The 17,732-nt window shown below is 38.5% G+C and overlaps 1 protein-coding gene across 4 annotated transcripts in view; it reads right to left on the bottom strand.

Moving 5' to 3' along the window:
* Nucleotides 1-17,732, bottom strand: part of PCNX2 (pecanex 2) — a 133,022-nt gene that overhangs the window by 48,454 nt on the left and 66,836 nt on the right. For all 4 annotated transcript variants that reach the window (XM_044420281.1, XM_044420255.1, XM_044420263.1 and 1 more), the window contains 4 exons: nucleotides 17,177-17,327; nucleotides 12,726-12,867; nucleotides 11,068-11,245; nucleotides 3,399-3,507 (listed from right to left, as the gene is read on the bottom strand). In XM_044420281.1, coding sequence (XP_044276216.1) covers nucleotides 3,399-3,507; nucleotides 11,068-11,245; nucleotides 12,726-12,867; nucleotides 17,177-17,327 — 580 coding nt within the window. The remainder of the gene's footprint in view (nucleotides 1-3,398; nucleotides 3,508-11,067; nucleotides 11,246-12,725; nucleotides 12,868-17,176; nucleotides 17,328-17,732) is intronic.

The following is a 17,732-nucleotide window of genomic DNA, read 5'->3' as shown; positions in this document are numbered from 1 at the left end:
TAAAACTCACAATGGACTTGTAATGGAATGAACATAGGATGAACACTGAAAGACATTGGAGCAAGTCTTCCTTGACTATCAGTTATTTGCTGAATGTCTTTCATTAACCCAGGCCAATGTAATAGTAGGTACACGGTATTTAAACTTTATCCAAACTTTTAACACCTTAGCTATTTAGATGCAACATACAAACACAGGCTAGCCAAAATCAAGCACTTATGTCTCACTGAGTAGAGGTTTAGAGATTTAATGTTTAATTAACCCCCTTGCTGAAATCAATGATACTTAACAGTGCCGATGTTAGCTGAAACAGGTTTCTTGCTGCTTGAATCAATCAGAGATGTGTATAAAATTGGTTTTTAACTATCATATATGAGCAACTTCTTATCTCATAATGAATAAATCATGTGCAGATAGTTGAGAAATGCTTTTTCTCTTTGATTTCAGTAACTGAGAAAGCACATCATATTTCTCCCACTAAGGGCTAGTAAGACAAAATTTGGATGCTACCTGCACTTTTAATAAATCATTACCAAGTGTATATCTGTAACTCTTTATAGAGAATGCTCTAGAGTGCTGTCTGTGCATATTAGTAGATCTAGCACATGAGCTGCCCTCAGAGCCTCCAAGTTCCAAAGCCAATGGAGAGGATATAAAAGGTGGGAGGGAAGTGTCAACAGAGTTCAGTTGCCGTAACAAGGCGGACTCATGATTTGTACTGGCTTGGAAGGACAGAAAGTCTCTACAAAGGCAAAGAGCAGAAGATGAAGAGAAAGAGAAAGAGAAACAAAGGAGGGTGATAGGGGAAACTTCCTGTGACTATGCCAGATACTTGACATTGCAAAACTGATATCAAATGGCAAAAGACCAATGCACATTCAAATGCACATTCAAATGCAATGGAAGCATCAAATGCTTCCCTGTTCTGATACAGGCAGGAAGTATCAAAATTCTCATGCCACTGGGAAGAGGGATCTAGGACAGAGCAGATATCAAGAGAAAAAGGCTCCCTGTATTTTAACAGTCATGTAGTAGAGGAAATTCCATCAAGGGCAGTTTCTCTCATCTCTGTTGAAATTCTTTTGCCTACACAATTATTTAAAGAGACAAGGGCACTGTCCTCCTTTTCATTTTGGCACATTAGCAGGATCTTAGCAATCTAACAAATGGGCATTTAGTATCTTATTACAGAAATGTAACATTAAAACTAAAACACAAAAAGGTTGGTTTTGGCAGGACTTGAGTACATATAACAACATGCTAAACTGCTCTCTAAGCGCAGTTTCCTTTGGGCTTTGTGGCAAAGCAGTATAAGCCCAACAGTTTTACAGCACTGGTTATACATATAAGAGATTGCTTGATCTGGTGATAATTATTAGTGTCCATCTTTTTCCATGAGACGCTTTACATTCCACAGGTATATGGAGCCTACACATTCCACTTTAGAGTAGATATAAAAGTTCCTGCTTCAAGAATTTGCAGAGAGCTTTTTGATCTTTATACAGGAAACATAAAAAGAGAAGGACATCACTTACACAATCTCTGTCCACACAAAAATGAGACTTGCAAGCATTTGGATCAGACCTAGCTTTTTGCTCAACTGGGTTTCACATTAGCTGGAGAAGATACAGAAATAGTATTTTCATAAGGATCTAAGGATAAGAGCGTTGTCTGAGCTCAAGTGCAACTACAGTTGCAACTACTCTTTATATTTTAGTGGATCAAATATGGGGAACCTTACAGAAGTGATAGCTGGTAGACATAGGCCAGCTGGAGACACATTAACAGGCAAGGTAGCCAGATGCTTTCTAATCAATGTTCTTAACTGCAGAATATCTAGACAACAAGATAGGATAATCATGAAGTTAAGATCAAAGGACTATAGGAAGAAGTATCACAGAAGCAGATGTAACTCGATACCAGAGAGGTCCGCCTGGCGCCTCATTATTTGCTTTTCGGCACCAGGCCAAGACTTTTTTATTTAAACCTTATTTTAATTGTTAACTTTATTTATTGATTTTAATAATTTTTTGCCAGAATGTCTCCTATATTTTATGTAATTATATCAATTATATTTATGTTTGGAAGCCGCCCCGAGGCTTATGCGAATGGGGCGGCATATAAGTTCTCCAAATTAAATAAACAAATAAATACCTGAAGATAGCATTATACAATAGCTCACCTGAGATACACTGGCATTCCTACATATAACTAGGTCTGTGCAGTACTGCCAATACGTCCTTATCTCTGTGGCTCTTCATGTGGTTGCTCAACATACACAGAGTCTGCATACCAGTGCTGAATGGGAAAAGCAACAGCCATGCTCAGACATAGTTGAGCTATGTCTATCTCACGTTGTCCCAACCTTTTTAACAAGATGCCAAGTATATTTCCCTTCATATATTACTCACATGAAGGGTCAACGCACATTAAAAGAGGCTGACACTGATATTGCATGGCTGCTCAGAGTGCCCCCTTGATACCCACACGTTAGCAGAGCTGTCTGGGAATGGGGAGGCATTCTGTAACTCTGAGCTTTGATTCTGAAACTCTGCATGAACAAGGGTTCCAGTATCTGGGAAACCTCCCTGGGCAGACTTTTCCCACCGGAGAGGTCTTCATAATGCCCTGAATCTGTGCAAGCTTGAGGGTAGCCATGTACTATTAAGAGCAGATTGAAAAGCAGGTCCCCACCAGTTCCCTTTAACAAGCATTGCCCTTCAAACAAAGGGGTCTCATAGATATTCCCCGCGAGGGCAGGAAAGGCTTTTCTGTGCATCACACTTCAACTGGTCCCAAAGTCTTATTCATTTTCTATGCAATACACTTAAGCACAGGTGCTAATTTGCCAATTATATGCAGCACTGCACAATACTATAGTTCAAAGTAACTTTCTGTATTACCACCTAATGTCATCGGGACAGTCCCATTAGCAGCTTCCATATCTGAAAATGTCATGAGAAAATGAAAATGAAAAACATAGAAAACCAGCCTAGAGACAACTGTGTGATATTTGAGAACCTGAGAGCAATGGTTTATATTACCCAACTTTATACAGTGTTTTTGGACAGGAGGCAACTGCAGAAATAAAGCAGATATCAGTTACACACCTTACTGCACAAGTAATAATGCCACAACTAAAAATGAACTACATTTCTCAGATCATTAGTTTTCTCATTTACACATGTTTAATATCATATTCCACTTTTCAAAATACTGCTCAAAGTGGCTTTTCTTGTACTCTGTCTTCCCATTCACCATCCACCTCCGGAAAAAGCAACAACTTTTAAAGTTTTTTTTTAATACTACTGTTAATATAAAATATCCAATAGTGGTATGTTTTTCTTTCAGCTTCTGAATATAGAACAAAATAGCATGCATAGTTTCTTAAAGGATATGAGGTATGGCAAAGAGCTGAGCAAACACATGGAATGAAGAGCCCCAAGCAATTTGCCAAGGAGCAATGTATGTCATTACGAACTGTAATTTTTGCAGTAGGTCCCACAGCTGAAAGCAAAAGGAAAAAAAAGTTATGACTGTCTATGTGAGCTCCACTTTTAAAGGAACATTTTCCCTTTTGTATCTTACACAAAGGCACTGCTCCAAGGTATCTATAGAAGGGTTGTACTACCTCTTAGGTTTCACTGCAATTTAATTAATATAAAAAATGAAGTGGAGTTAATTTGTACAGGCTTAGTGGCATAGTCTGAATAGTTCCATAGAATCCAAAATATGACATCTAAGAAAAAAGCAACCTGAATCCTACAAAACCTCCTTTCCTATAAAAAAACGAATCTTTGTAACCTATATATTTGCACAAACCTTGAATAGAAGAAAAAGCATTGTGCTAAATGTGAATTAAACTTCTTTATTTAGTACACTGCATGTCACCCTGACCTTAAAGCAGAACTAGATGGTATAAGAGATAAGAGGCTACATCTTAAAAGTGTAGCTCCACACCTTTCCCCTTCCCCTCTGTAATATATGCTATGACTTGACATAGCAATGCTGTAAATTATGATGGGAGGACTTGGCGTAAGTCCTAACTAAATGGCTTAACTAAATGTTAAAGAAGGGGGAATAAACCCTTTTAATGGCAGCCCTATTTCTCCTTTAGACCTATCCATGCCATCACATTTAAAATATACTTTCCATCATGACGGTACCTGTTTTGCCAGTCCAGGTTCAATGGGAATGTGGTTCCACCATATGTCTTGACCTCAAATGAACTTTTAGAAGTTCCTTCAATAGCCTGAAATTCTGGATGCATGACGGAACATGCTACTGACTGCTTCATTATGTCTATCTATTCAGGCTAACAAAGTATAAAGCTACCATATGCTCAACGTAATTCTACAAAGGGGATGCTATATCCCTTTTCCATAACTCCAGAACTCTTCACAAAACAAAAGATGCAAAATTACAAATTTACCAGGCTCTTTAAGCAAACTGTGCAACTACATAAATTGCATGAATTATGAAAATCAAGAAACATTATGTGAATTAGTCCAATTTGCAGAACCCATATCTGAGAAAACAGGTTTTTTTTTTGTAATTGCAGAACTGCGGTGCTTTAATGCAGGGTTCAGGTTCTCAAGACTCATAGCCCACTTATAACAATATTACTGTCAGGCATTTTCTTTGAAAAATCTTGACATTTCCATTACAGAATGCTTTCCTTTGATATATATTCAATTAGGGAGAATATCTGCACATTGACAGCCCAATTTAGTGTTAATTTCCTTAATATGGTTTGCTAATCAGTGTTTTAAACCATCTTTCTTAATCTCTGAAGGAAATTGACAGAGTTGGGGAGACTGGAATGTTGCTGATGGCACAAATTTCCTCATTGCAATGCAATATCTTTTCTATAACTACACCTCATAAGTATCAAAAGTATCAAAACAACAAACACTGGGTTGTTCCTCTATCAACAACCAAGAGTTCCATGTTTGGAAGTCACAGAGAACAATCTAGGAATATCCCCAGTTTGCTTAGCAAATCAGAGTGTTTGGGAGCTACATGCTCACTCACTCCCAAGCTGTTACCTATGGTTTGCTTTCTATCAGAGATTTGTTCATGCAAAGTAGGTCATAAGGTTTTATCCTTCTGTTTGCAGAAGGCTCATTAACCCAGCTGAAACATTTATGAACAGAAAAGATTAGAAAATAAATTTTAATTTATTTTCTCCTTTCTTTGAAGGGTGAAAGAACTGTAAACCAGCAGATCTGTTCCAGAGGGATGAACTTTTCCCAGAATAACAAAAAAAGTGGGATGGGCGCTCTAAGGGCAAAGGAGAAGTTACAAAGTCACCTTCTACCTCCATCCATTCAAAGAAGACCTCACTGGATCAAAGTGCCTTCTACGAATGGAATGCAGTCACTGGATACTTCTCTTTCTTTTGCAGCTAAAAATATTTCATGATAACCTATTGACCTGACTCAAGGATGTGAGTTGGCTTTGCGCTGAGCAGATTAAGCTGACATATCCATTTTGTAATATTTTTTCATATGAAAGTCTGACATGTTATGACCTTAACTGATAACTAAAAGAGTGCATACACTTCCCAAAGTATAAGGGTTAAACTAAACATATAAAGAATCAGGTAGCAAAGACTTCAACAAATAGTTTGAACTATGGAAGAATATTCTGTTTAATTACCAAAAACAAACAAACAAAGCCTTGCATATTTAAAGCATAGAATTATTGTATGAAAAAAACATCCTAGTTCTTTAAGAGCTGAACTACTGGGCTCTTCATTAAAAGCAAAGCAATCTATCTTCTCTGATATTTTCTTGTCATAACTGTATAGATCAAAATAACAAACCATATGAAAGAGGAATATACCATGATTTGAGAAATAAATGTTCAGAAAGAACCATAACTCGAAAGCCTGGCAATGGCAGAAAATCCTTTGATAGCCATTGATAGCCACTGCTTATTAGGCAAGGTATATCTTTTCACAAACTGCAGGTTGTAGGGTCTGTTGTGTTTTGATCCTTTCTGACCACTTGGTGTCAGTTTTTTATTTTGGCAAGTCAACACACACTGAGCAAAAATGGTTTTCTGAATCCACTAAGCATTTGTGAGAAAAATTAAACATCAGCGAGCTCACATATCCATTAATACAGAAATTCTGCCACATTTCCTATTTCGCACCATAAGGTTCTAGTGCTAGTGGCATGCAATATAATGGCACAAGGACATTTTCATGTTAGCTGTTTTCAGTGTTATTGCCCCCTCAGAGGAAATAACACTCATTCTTGGTGTACATATTATGCCTGGCTCAAAGAAATGTAAGTCTTTGTTTGAGGGAGTGCATTAATCATCATGTGTCAACTAAATCATATTCTAAAAGAAGTTTTGAAAGACTGGAATCCTGTCAATATTTATTATTAGACTTTTATCCCACCCCATTAGCAATACTCAGGTCTCAGTCACTCCCTACAATTATTTTTCCTTCCTTCAAGCCATCCCATTTCTAAAATGCTTCTTGAAAAGAATTAAGCTGATTCTTACTTGGTCCTTAAACACAGTATATTGTCTATTGTTAGTTTCCTCACTTCTAGTGATCCTTTAACTAATATAAATCTGCTGCAGGGGGTCTGCTATTACTGTGGATCCAACTAGGAAGTTGGAATTCCCCCCTGCCTGCCCCCCAGTATTGTTATTCACCATGATTGCAAGGAGCCCTTATCTTGTTATCTTGAAATTCCCCCAAATCAAGAAAGTTAAGTTAGCCTTATTCTTAGCTTTTTGTGTGTCCTGTAAGAATGTGTTATCTGAGCTTTCTTAAAAAATGTATTTTACATTTATAAAAAATATATAATAGAAACCCATTGAATTCTTTTTTACTGCACTATTGTTCAAATATAAACAATTTATGAGTATTACAGATTTCCTCCTTGTCTTTGAATCTGCATTTTCACTGAGTTCTCATCTTTTGTTGCCAATGAGAGCCTTTGTCAGAGTCTTCTCCATTGAACTGCTGCTGCTGCTCCTCTCACCCTGCATGGGAATTTCCTCCCCCTTCCTCTCCTGGGCTCAGAGTCATGTACATAAGGAACTATCTGGCCTCTGGCTGTGATAAAATAATCATAGCAATGTCATCCATTTTAACTAATCATTTTAACTGAGTGTTCCCATCTGTCGTTTATGCCCCCCACCCCCACCATGTGAAGTTTGCAATAGAGCATTTAAAACTTCGAAAAGGATAAAGACTCAGGTCTTGAATTACTTAGACTTGCTCATTTTCATACTGAACTTGTATACTCAGTCTGGGTCTGCTGTGGTTGCAAGTGCCTTTCCTGTATTAGATCGTAATACCTCTGCAATTCTTTTCCTGTGCTGGAGTGAAGTCCATAGCTGCAATTTTTTTACAGTTTTGGGGGGCAGACTGTTGATTTGCATTTCCAAAGGTTTGACAGCAGCCAGCCAGCTTCTATGTCCTTCACTGTTTGGAATCTTGGCCACTAGGTCCTGACTACCACCATCCTTTTGCTGCATTTAAGGCCTCATTGCTGATACTTCCTACCCCTTAGTTCCCGAACTTTGCCATCTTTTCAGCTCCACAGTTCATGGAAACTTTCCTAGAGGGGTTACAGAAAGCACAGATGTTTGCCTTCTTCTCAAATGCTAATTTTATTTTAATAACTTTGTTAGAGCAAGTTATAATTTGCACGCAGGATCAGTGCACCCAGGTCAGCAGTGTGGCAGACTTACAAATGGGAGAAGAGAAACTCTCAGCTGAGCTAGCCAGGGGAGGCTGGTGACTCCCATATCAGTGGGGCTCCTTATCCACTGCAGCTTTATTCTGAGCTTTATAGGAACACTCTATCATGAACCATGGTGGTAAATGTATTTAGGGGATAGACCACAGACAGCTTTTATAAAGCTCCCCAGAAAAGCTGTACTGAATGAGAAAACCCCACTGACATTAGCATCGCCAGCCTCCCCTGCAAATATCCTAAAACTAGAGATGTTTGGGGCTGTATTTTTGTTTCATAGCTTTTGATGACTAGCAGAAAAGAAAATGAATCTGTTCTCTCATCCACTGCTTCAATGTGGTACCCATGGCTTATTTTTCCATTGAGATGATTATACAGTCTTATAACACTTAGGAACAAGTTTTGTCAGAGACGTGGAAAAGCTCACACCTTCAGCAAATAATATGATCTTGGCTGTCACTTTCAGGGTTATTTCTGCATAGCCAAAGGTGGTGACAATAAAAATGTGCTTTCCATCTTTTAGAATAGTTGTGAACACAGTAATGACTGAACAAGTACACTGATTGAGGCAGAGCAAGCCGGCCACACAGAGTTTGGAAACCAAGATAGAAACACTCTCTATGCTGTCTGAGCAAGAATCGTATCAATGTGATATGTAATTACTCTTTCTAAATGATAGCCCATGAAATTTTGGCAGATTTTTGGAATGGATCTAGGTACCCCAGATCACCCAAGAATCCTTGGAATTGGGAGGCCATGACACATTCTAATACCTTACCTAAAAATGGGTTGTTGAATTTTCTAAAACAATCAAAATTCATATTTTTGCCCTGAAGAAACAGAACAAATGTGCATCGGCTATTAGGAACTTTCTAACCCTTTGAACTAACCAACATAGTCTTAAAACTATGCTGATTTTTGCCTGAAAAGTATAGCATTTCCTCCATATTCAGTATTCAATAAATGCTAGTTTCTTTTTGTTTATCCAATTTTTGTGCCACAATAAAACGTATTTTGCACCTTCAGAGACAGCGCTCATCAACCAACTTAAACTGGTTTACATGCTTGGGCAAAACTAATACAATTCAGCTTCCCAGCCACACCTCCAAGGACATGTGGTTCCTCAGTTAGGGCATTACAAGAAAGGAGGTTTTCCCCTTTGTTGCCGTATCAAGCACCAACAATATTTGTATTCTCAGGATCAAGTGACATAATAATTTGTACAATCAATTTGTACAAACTACAAATAACAAACTAATTTGTATTCTCAAACTGAGATTATTTGCAATTCTACAATGGCATGCTTTGCACTGGCCACTTCTATTTTGATGAGCATAGTCCAGAATGTGCTCCCAATCTGGAATGTGGCCTCCAGCACTTTCCTGCTGAAAGTCATCCATCCTTGCCTTTTTGTCCTTGTCTGCAAAAAAAGCCAAAGGGGAGAAAACAAAAAGCAAGCAAGCAAGCAAACAAACAAAAACACTCCAACAGCAAATGGTGGCCAGGGATAAGGCTATCTTCAGCAGCTGCTGATGGCCCCCAGTCTAAGTTGGGAACATGCTCCCGAACAGGGTCCTACACCTTACTTTTCTTCAAAAAAAATCGTGTTTAGTTTAAGCCTGATATTTGTAAAAATGCAAATTACTAACATCAAATATAGCTTGTCTCAGGTGCTGCTGAGTACGTCATCCTGGGTGGGTGGGATTAAATTTTGTTCCTGTTGAAGCGTTATGCAAACCTTCAAATTTCTTTACATTTACAACTTCAAATTGTAAATGTCTTAAACTGAAGGTTTTTTGATCCTAGAAATTTCTTATTGTGCTTTGAAAAATAAATCAATTGAATAACATAGCCATTCCTGAAGCAGAGGAAGAAGGGAATTTAGTTTCATTGTGATTCTATAACAATGAGCATTAGGCTGTGCTAAGTGAGCACTTCATCCATATTATCTCAGTAGCATTTACACTGATCCTGTAAGGTAGACTGCTGCTGTTATTGTTCCTCATTATTCCTGTTATTGCTCTAGTCACAGTTTGAAAATAGCCTCTTGGTCCTTTCTCATGCTGGGGAGAGGGGCTTGCTGCTAAGGCGAGGGTGGAAGGCTGTGAGAGAGGAGCCCACAAGACTCCTCCAGCACTCCTCAGTGACAAGCTCACCCATCAGTGACCACATTTAAACATAAATCCGGAAGAACGGTCTCATTTTGGCTTTAGAGACAAAGCGAAGTGGGAAAACACTGGGTCTATTCTGCAGATGATGATAAAACAGCAGTGATCCCTACGTCTGTGTTTAATGCTGGAGGATGGCACCCTGCCACGGCTTACACCAATCAAGAAAAGTTGGGCTAGGAATTTTAAGGATAGGCTTGAGGAAGGTATAGCAAGGGATACTACCCTGGAAAGTGAGACAGCAATGTCAAGCCAGCCATTAGGAGTGAAATTTTTATTTCATATCTTATAGCTGATTAGATAAATGTAACGATTTCCTAGAGAAGGCTCTTGGGTTAAAAAAAAAAAGAAAGAAACCCCCCTTCCCCCCAAAAAATTAAAAACAAATTCAAATAATCAGCCTTGGTGAGCAGACCTTTACAAGTGACCTAGAAAAGCACATTCCAACTCATTAATTATTCTATTTTTAAAAACTGCTCCACAGTTGTGAATTTCTACAGCATCATGTCAACACAGAAGTCGACATGTCATTTCAAAGACATTTTACTTTACGACGCTTCCTTTCTGAACTTATGGTAGGCTATAACTATACATATGCTTATTGTTAGGCATGGGATCCCTCATTTCCTTTTAAAAATAGGGAAAAAATGTAAAAAGCACAATCCCATGGCCTGCTGACATTTTCTGTAGGATTATTCCAAATCTCTGCTACAAGTTCCTCCAAGCAGGGAGCTGCATCTCTGAGGATGGAGCCACTGCCTGCTCGCCTTGTAGCCAGCCCAGAAAGAACCACCCTTACTGTTCCCCCCAAGGTAAGAAATCATCCTTGGCGAGGGGTAAAGGGAAGTGCTGGGGTGGGTGGGAGGGGAGGAGACTGGAGCTGATGGCTAATACCGTATCCAAACAAGATCCCAGCCTCTGTCTCTTCTCCACAGCACTTCATCTGTATGGTCAAAAATGGCTATCTGAATGACATGCAGGTCACCAGGCACAGGGCTACAGAGACTGTCACCACCGTGCCTCATCTCTGTCATGCATAAAGAGGACATTGGATTGCACCCAGAAACAATCACGCCAGTACCATGATGTTTTATTTTTTAAAGAAAAGGACAATCCAAGGCAAGAAAATGCCTCTAATTGAAATGACAATGGTTTTTAAAGATTGCACGTACCTTATTAAATACAATTGACATCATGAAGAAATTCAACAACAAGTTCTCAGAGAAATCCTTATAGTCGAATTTGAAGAAGATTACAGTAAAGCTTAGTGTAACAAACTGGTGAATGGAATTACAAAATGAAGACCTCAGTAGCTTCATTCCCGCAATTGTAATCAGAAAGATATCACAGCTGAAAGAGGAAAAAGAAAATTCATGCTATATCATATATCAATAAATACAGCAGGCCTATTTCTGCTAATTTAATTGATCACCATAAAATGTTAACCATTTATTTCTGCCATTACCACCCTTTTTTATATTAATGTGGCTTTCCAATGTTGCTGTTTCAAAATTCTTGCACAACTATTATGTGATCCAATTTATATTATAGATAGAATGACAATGTTATGTAGGAAACCCATATTCAAAGCTCTGCTCTTCCAATAAACTCAGCAGATGGCCTTCAGCAAGTTTTTCATCCCAAACACACAAAGACCTTATGAATAAGAGTATCTTTGGGAACAGAAGCAAAACAAACGATAATTACAAGGCATGTATGTTTGTTCCAGTGAGTTGCCTGGGAAGCTTGGTATGTTTCTTTAACTTAGCCTTATATAGGGTCTTGATTGTCAAAGGACGCTGGCCATCGTGATGCCTGCAATGGTAACTTGAAGGCCGTAGTATTGTAAGGTGCTGTATATACAGCTGTCTGGAAGCTGTAACTAGTACAGAATGTGGAAGACTGCTTGGTGGAATTTCTTACCATACATATCTGATTCCTGTGCAGAAAAGCTCTGTGTTGCCAAACTGATACTGAGCCACATTTTAGGTGCTATTGTCAATATAGGGCTGCCCTAGTCCTTATGTTCTGAGTGGAAGGACTTGCTACTGAAGGACTTCTCCACTGTTACATTCACCATGCGGAATGTCTCCTCACTGAGGTCAGGAGGGTTTTTACTGTGGAATGTTTTCACTGACAATTAAAGACGTACTTGTTTGCCTGGTCATTGCCAGCTATTCTTACCATTTCATGTTTTGATTGATTGGTTCTGTTGTATTTTATTATTATTTTACTTGCTAACTACTTTGGGTGTTTAACAAATTAAAAGCACTATTTTTTTCTGAAATAGATAATAATAAACTAATAAAACAAAGACATATCCAAGAATTAGACTTATTTCCTTGAAGAAATCACAGCACTATACTTTTACAGAGATTATTTTAACTGTCCACAATATGTACCTGTTCAGTGGCATCAGCTTGATGAGTGTCAGGAGCTGATGGACCTCTGTAGTGAATTGTAGGAAGCAGTGCCTTAAAGAACTTTGTAGACTGACTCTACCTCCTGAAGGGTTCCATCAGATCATTTTAGGCAGGGAGGACTATACAGGCTTCCTCTTCCAGCTGAGACTTGCTCAAGTAACACTTGACTGGCTTGGGTATTCTTTGAACTTCTGTCTTGTTCTTTCACCTTGCCTTCTGGTATGTCCTGATTAATTCCTGCCCCATGGTTCCCATTTCCAAGCTCCTGGCTAACCTTAGTCTACTACTCATGACCCATCCCTGATAGTCACACATTGTGCAGGTTTGAGTTGCAGACTTGGTACAGACCTAACATTCTCCAGTTCTTCATTCAACAAATTATGCATCATGACTTATAAACCACTTACTGTGGAGTTAATCGCTTATCTTTGCTGATTGAAAAAGCATCATTGGTAAGGGCATTCAATATTATTGCAGGATACAAGATGTACTTTTCAAAACACTGAAGCCACACATAGAGCCTTTCAAACCACATTAACTGGGCAGCATCTGAAATTTTCAAAGAACACCACTTGGTCAAAAAACCTGCAGTGCAAATAATAGACATTAATTAACGTATTCAATAATGACAATGATTGTGAATGCTGGAATTGGCTCTGGTGGGGAAGATTTTGTTCACTCATCATATACGAGACACGTACTAGAATCCTAAAAAGAGAATTTTGGCAGTATGAGCAACAAGATGTTTGTTAAGCCTCAGATCAATGGCTAGTATTGCAGGAGAAACAGTAAATAATAAGCAAATCAGAGCACTTCAAGAGAATTAAATGGCAGCTCTAGAAGGAATAAAAACTGAGCAGAGTACAACAAAGAAAACTTCCTATAGCCAAGGGACGGCACACATTGCTGGAATAGCATTTTAAAGGGGTAGCACAAAGCAATAAAGAAATTGGAAGACAATTGTCTTATAGTACCTTAACAACTAACATATTTTGGAACAAGCTTTTGTAAATTATATTCCACTTCATCGGTTACCAAAAGACACTACAAGACTCTTGGTTGTTTTTTGCTGCAATAGGCTTATCATATTGTATAGGGTTAACATATTGCATTCCGCAAAAAGAAACCACAGGTCTGTGTGATAATAGCAGCTGGAGAATAGGATTGGGTAAGCAAGAAACTGAACCCACCACAAGCCACAATTTTTTCTTAGGGTGATTAATTTGGAGACCCAGTCTGGATGATATGCTGCAGTGGCAGCAAGAGTCTAATGCATGTGCAACATCTTCTCCATTAGTTGTATCATGCCAAACCAGCAGGCATGGATTCAGATGTGAGGGTTAAACAGTCCTTGTTAATCTGAAATAGACCATGGGTTGTATGACAACTGTTTAACCCTCATAGAAACCATGCTCAGAGAGTTTTCTCCACACAGCAACCCCTGACTGAGGCTTGCATATTCATAACAGTGGCTGTGTGCAATATAGCTTCACTGTGGGTTAAATAACCCAACGTAGGCTGTTGTGTCATATTAGTAGCCTCAGACAGTCAACTTTTCATTCAAAAATCTGCTCTCTCCCCTATAGTATTTATAACTTTGAACCAAGATTTCAGTTTCTGAACTGAGGCTCCTGCCAGCTACCCCGTTTAGAAGCATACCTGAGCTTGAAATACACTGAATTTCCTCTCTAGTCACAAAGCATTTTCAAGTTGGCTTTGGGAGAAAATGTTTTAAGGAATATTTTGGAAAACAATTTTTAATTTGATACTACATAAAAAACAAACTAAATGAAGCCATCCTGGAAGCAAAAATAATTAAACTGATGCTGTCGTATTTTGGACACATCGTGACAAAGCAAGACTCCTTGGAGAAGACAATCATGCTAGCGAAAGTGGAAGGCAGAAGAAGAAGAAGAAGAAGAAGAAGAAGAAGAAGAAGAAGAAGAAGAGCAACTATGAGATGGATCAGTTCCATAAAGGAAGCCACAGACTTGAATTTGCAAGATCTGAGCAGGACTGTCAAGGAAAGGACATTTTGGAGGTCATTAATTCATGGGAATGCCGTAACTAGATAAATTGAGGGTAAATCACAACAACCAAGAACCAAGCACCAAGTACCTAATCTGCTAGCATATTAAGACCCTAGAAAACTGTACCACAAGACTATTTTATGTGTCTGCTTTTGGTCAATTCAAATACATGCTGGTTGTAAAAAATTTATTTTCGACTGAAAAATAAAAGAGGAGCAGTCTGCCTCTTTACTCTCCCACCTTTGTTATGTAATTTTTGTTTGAATGCTTTGGATAGTGTTTTGTATGCTGTTTTGAACAGAATGTTTCTGTGGGCACATTACTTTATTCACTACCCGCTCCCAGACATTTAATTTAATAATGCATGTTATAAAGTGTGTGCATGCATGTGTAGAAAATGAGTAGTCAGGTTGGTTCTGAGAGAAGATGGAGGTCACACAAGCCCCCTTGTTTTCTGTCAGCCTTATCTTCTAACATGCTGAACACATACATTAAAAATGATTAAAACACAGACCCATCAAAAGTTGACAGCAAGTTTTTAAATTGGAGCAAGATAAAGGAAGGTTGCTGAAGAATAACCAGTATCAAAGGCAAGATGTCTCCTCATTGAGGGATTCCCAGCACAACTGGAGACAAGTATCTGAATTTTAACAATATGTACAGCAGTTCCTGCTGCTTAAGCAACCACTGGCTGAGGTCTGCATATTCCACAATATCTACAATATGACTTTTTAATTCAAATGTAAGATTCCTCATGAGACTGCAGTGCAGGAAATTAAAATTGCAGGTTGCTATGAGCATCTCAATCAAATTTTGTTCTCCTTCCAAATAACTGAAAAAAAATCTGCCAGAAATGTAAACACTGAAGTTTATTATAAGGCATAGGGTCTGGTTTATTTACTTTTTACTTAAAAAGATGCCCTTCATATACTGTGCAAAGCTAAGCCAATGAAGTATCATACTTAAAACGAATGTTATAAAGATGAATGGAAAATACAGATGGTAGAGATGGTTCTAAACAAAACAACCCATCACTCACTCCTATAGCACAGTATCCGCTCATGCCAGACAATCCTGTGCTGAATTCTCCTTGGCCTCTAAAGAAATTGCACAGCAGCAATTAGCAAAGTTGCAGAGGTGATACAAATGTCTTATTAGTTACAATTTCGAAGAGCAGTTTACATGCAAAACCATACAAACTCTGTTTAAAAAATGGCCCCAAGCATGAGGAACTGACAATAAGGGGGATGGTGTTTTGACCCATATGATTTCCTCTTGTCCCTGTACCATCTCCTTCACCTTGTGATGCTGCTTACTGGATCCTTCCTCCCAAGTATAAGCAGCAATCTCATCTCCCTTCAGCAGGACACTAGCACAAAATCAAGAGTCACCTTACATCCAAGCTGTGGCTGCTGGAGAAATCAAACTGAATACACCCTGGACTGTAATACTTTAGCCCAAGTTCAAAATGTATCAGATTCTCCTTTGAAAGCATCAGTGATAAATTCCAGCACCTTCTGATATTATTTCTTTTGCTTTTGTTAGAGGAGAAAGACAGAGAAATGCAATCTGGAACATTCACATGCGCTGAGACACACAGTACTTTTCATTCATTGTTGCTCTTCAAGACCTGATTCACACCATGATCAGGTGTGTGTGATCAGCACTAAAATGATGGCACTTGCTGCCTCCTAGTTTGCTGTGAAGGGGTCCTGGAGAACCACAAGCTACATGGAGAACTGGAGAAGGGACACACACCACCACAAACCACCCTCTCAAGCACTCTCTCCCTTACACAGGAACGAATTTAGGATGGACCAATACATAATGGAAGAAATAATATATGAGTTGCTTGAACCAATAGATGGAAACAAAAAATAACTAGATAATTTCTGAATGTAACAGTCTTATCTGAGATATGCAAACAGGGTGATTTTTTGTTATTGTGATCTAGGTTCTCTAGAGAATTATAGTGAAATCTGCAAAGATTACAAGCAATTGGATTAAAAAGGAAACAACCTAAAATAATTTGTAATGCAAAAGGGGGTGCATGCATGCATATTCTACAGAGGTTCTAGTCAGAATGGAATCTGCAGAACAATATTTCTGCGAGCATCCATTTTGGCTAATTTTAATGTGAAACTGGTAAAGAGAATTCAGATTAGCTGAATACTACCCCAATCTTCTTTTTCTCTTCCTGGTGTCTCTGTGGCAAGGACTAATAGTGTTCTGCATATTTGTGATAGGCTATTTTTCCTGCATTTAGCAACTGATTTTCCTAGGAAATGGAAAGGGTACTCATTTTCTGACCATTTTCCATTTCTTTTGTCTTCTCAGAACAATAACTCAGCCAATAATGATGTACAAAAATATCACATCAATTTTATGTAAAATATATAGATGGCTACCCTACAAATGAATACCCTCCACATGTCCTACATAATCCTGCCCAGCTCTTGTAAATTCAAGGTTGTGGCTTCCTTTATGGAATGAATACATCAGTTATTCAGTCTTCTTCTTCTGCCTTCTACTTTCCTAGCATGATTGTCTTCGTCAGTAAGTCTTGCTTTCTCCTGATGTGTCCGAAGTGTCACAGCCTGAATTTTGTAATTTTTGCTTCTAGAGAAAGTTCTGTCTTGATTTGATCTAGGACACACTTGTTTGTCCTTCTGCCAGTCCGGGGTATTTCACAAAGCTCTCCTCCAGCACCATGTTCCAAATGCATCAATTTTTTTCTTGTCAGCTTTCCTCACTGTCCAGTTTTCACCCATACACACAGAGCATGAACACATGGTCTTATCTCAAATGTGGGAGGATCCGTTACACACCTGTTATTTCTCTCTTTTGATATTCTTTATTTTTAAGAATAGGGTGGGCAATCCACATCCATGGGTGGTGTTTGCGAAGCTGAGGAAGTATATAGTGCGTTACGAATCCAACAGTCCATGCTAAAGTGAAAAGCACAAGGCTGAGAAATGGCTAGGTTAAAAAGAAAGGGGAAAGAAATTAAATCTCATTTGAAGACAGTATTTTAAAAACCACAAAGTATAGTTTTTAAATCTAAAGCATCAGGGTTTTCCTGAAGCCTTCTCATTCAAGACTTGCCAGTTTTTACTTTGAAAACATTGTATGCTTGCAAATGTAGCAGGTGGGGAACAGATGTAGGACTGAGGAAATGAAAGGAAAACCTACTCTATTTTTTACAATGTGCTCTAGTGTACAAAACTTACTTTAGCTCAAGAAACAAGAAAAGAAATGCTGCCCTAGGAGTCTAGCTACCTCTGTTAAACATTTTCTTGCCACAGTCATATTCTAAGGAGTCCACTAAGCCAGGTGATAAAATGCAGAAAGTGTTTCATAAGAGAATTGCATCTGAATGTGAGA

Source organism: Varanus komodoensis, unplaced genomic scaffold (assembly GCF_004798865.1).
Source record: "Varanus komodoensis strain SLA01 unplaced genomic scaffold, ASM479886v1 scaffold1, whole genome shotgun sequence".
Lineage (NCBI taxonomy): Eukaryota > Metazoa > Chordata > Lepidosauria > Squamata > Varanidae > Varanus > Varanus komodoensis.
The sequence above is the reverse complement of the archived record's forward strand: the minus strand, read 5'-3'. Positions and strand labels throughout refer to the sequence as shown.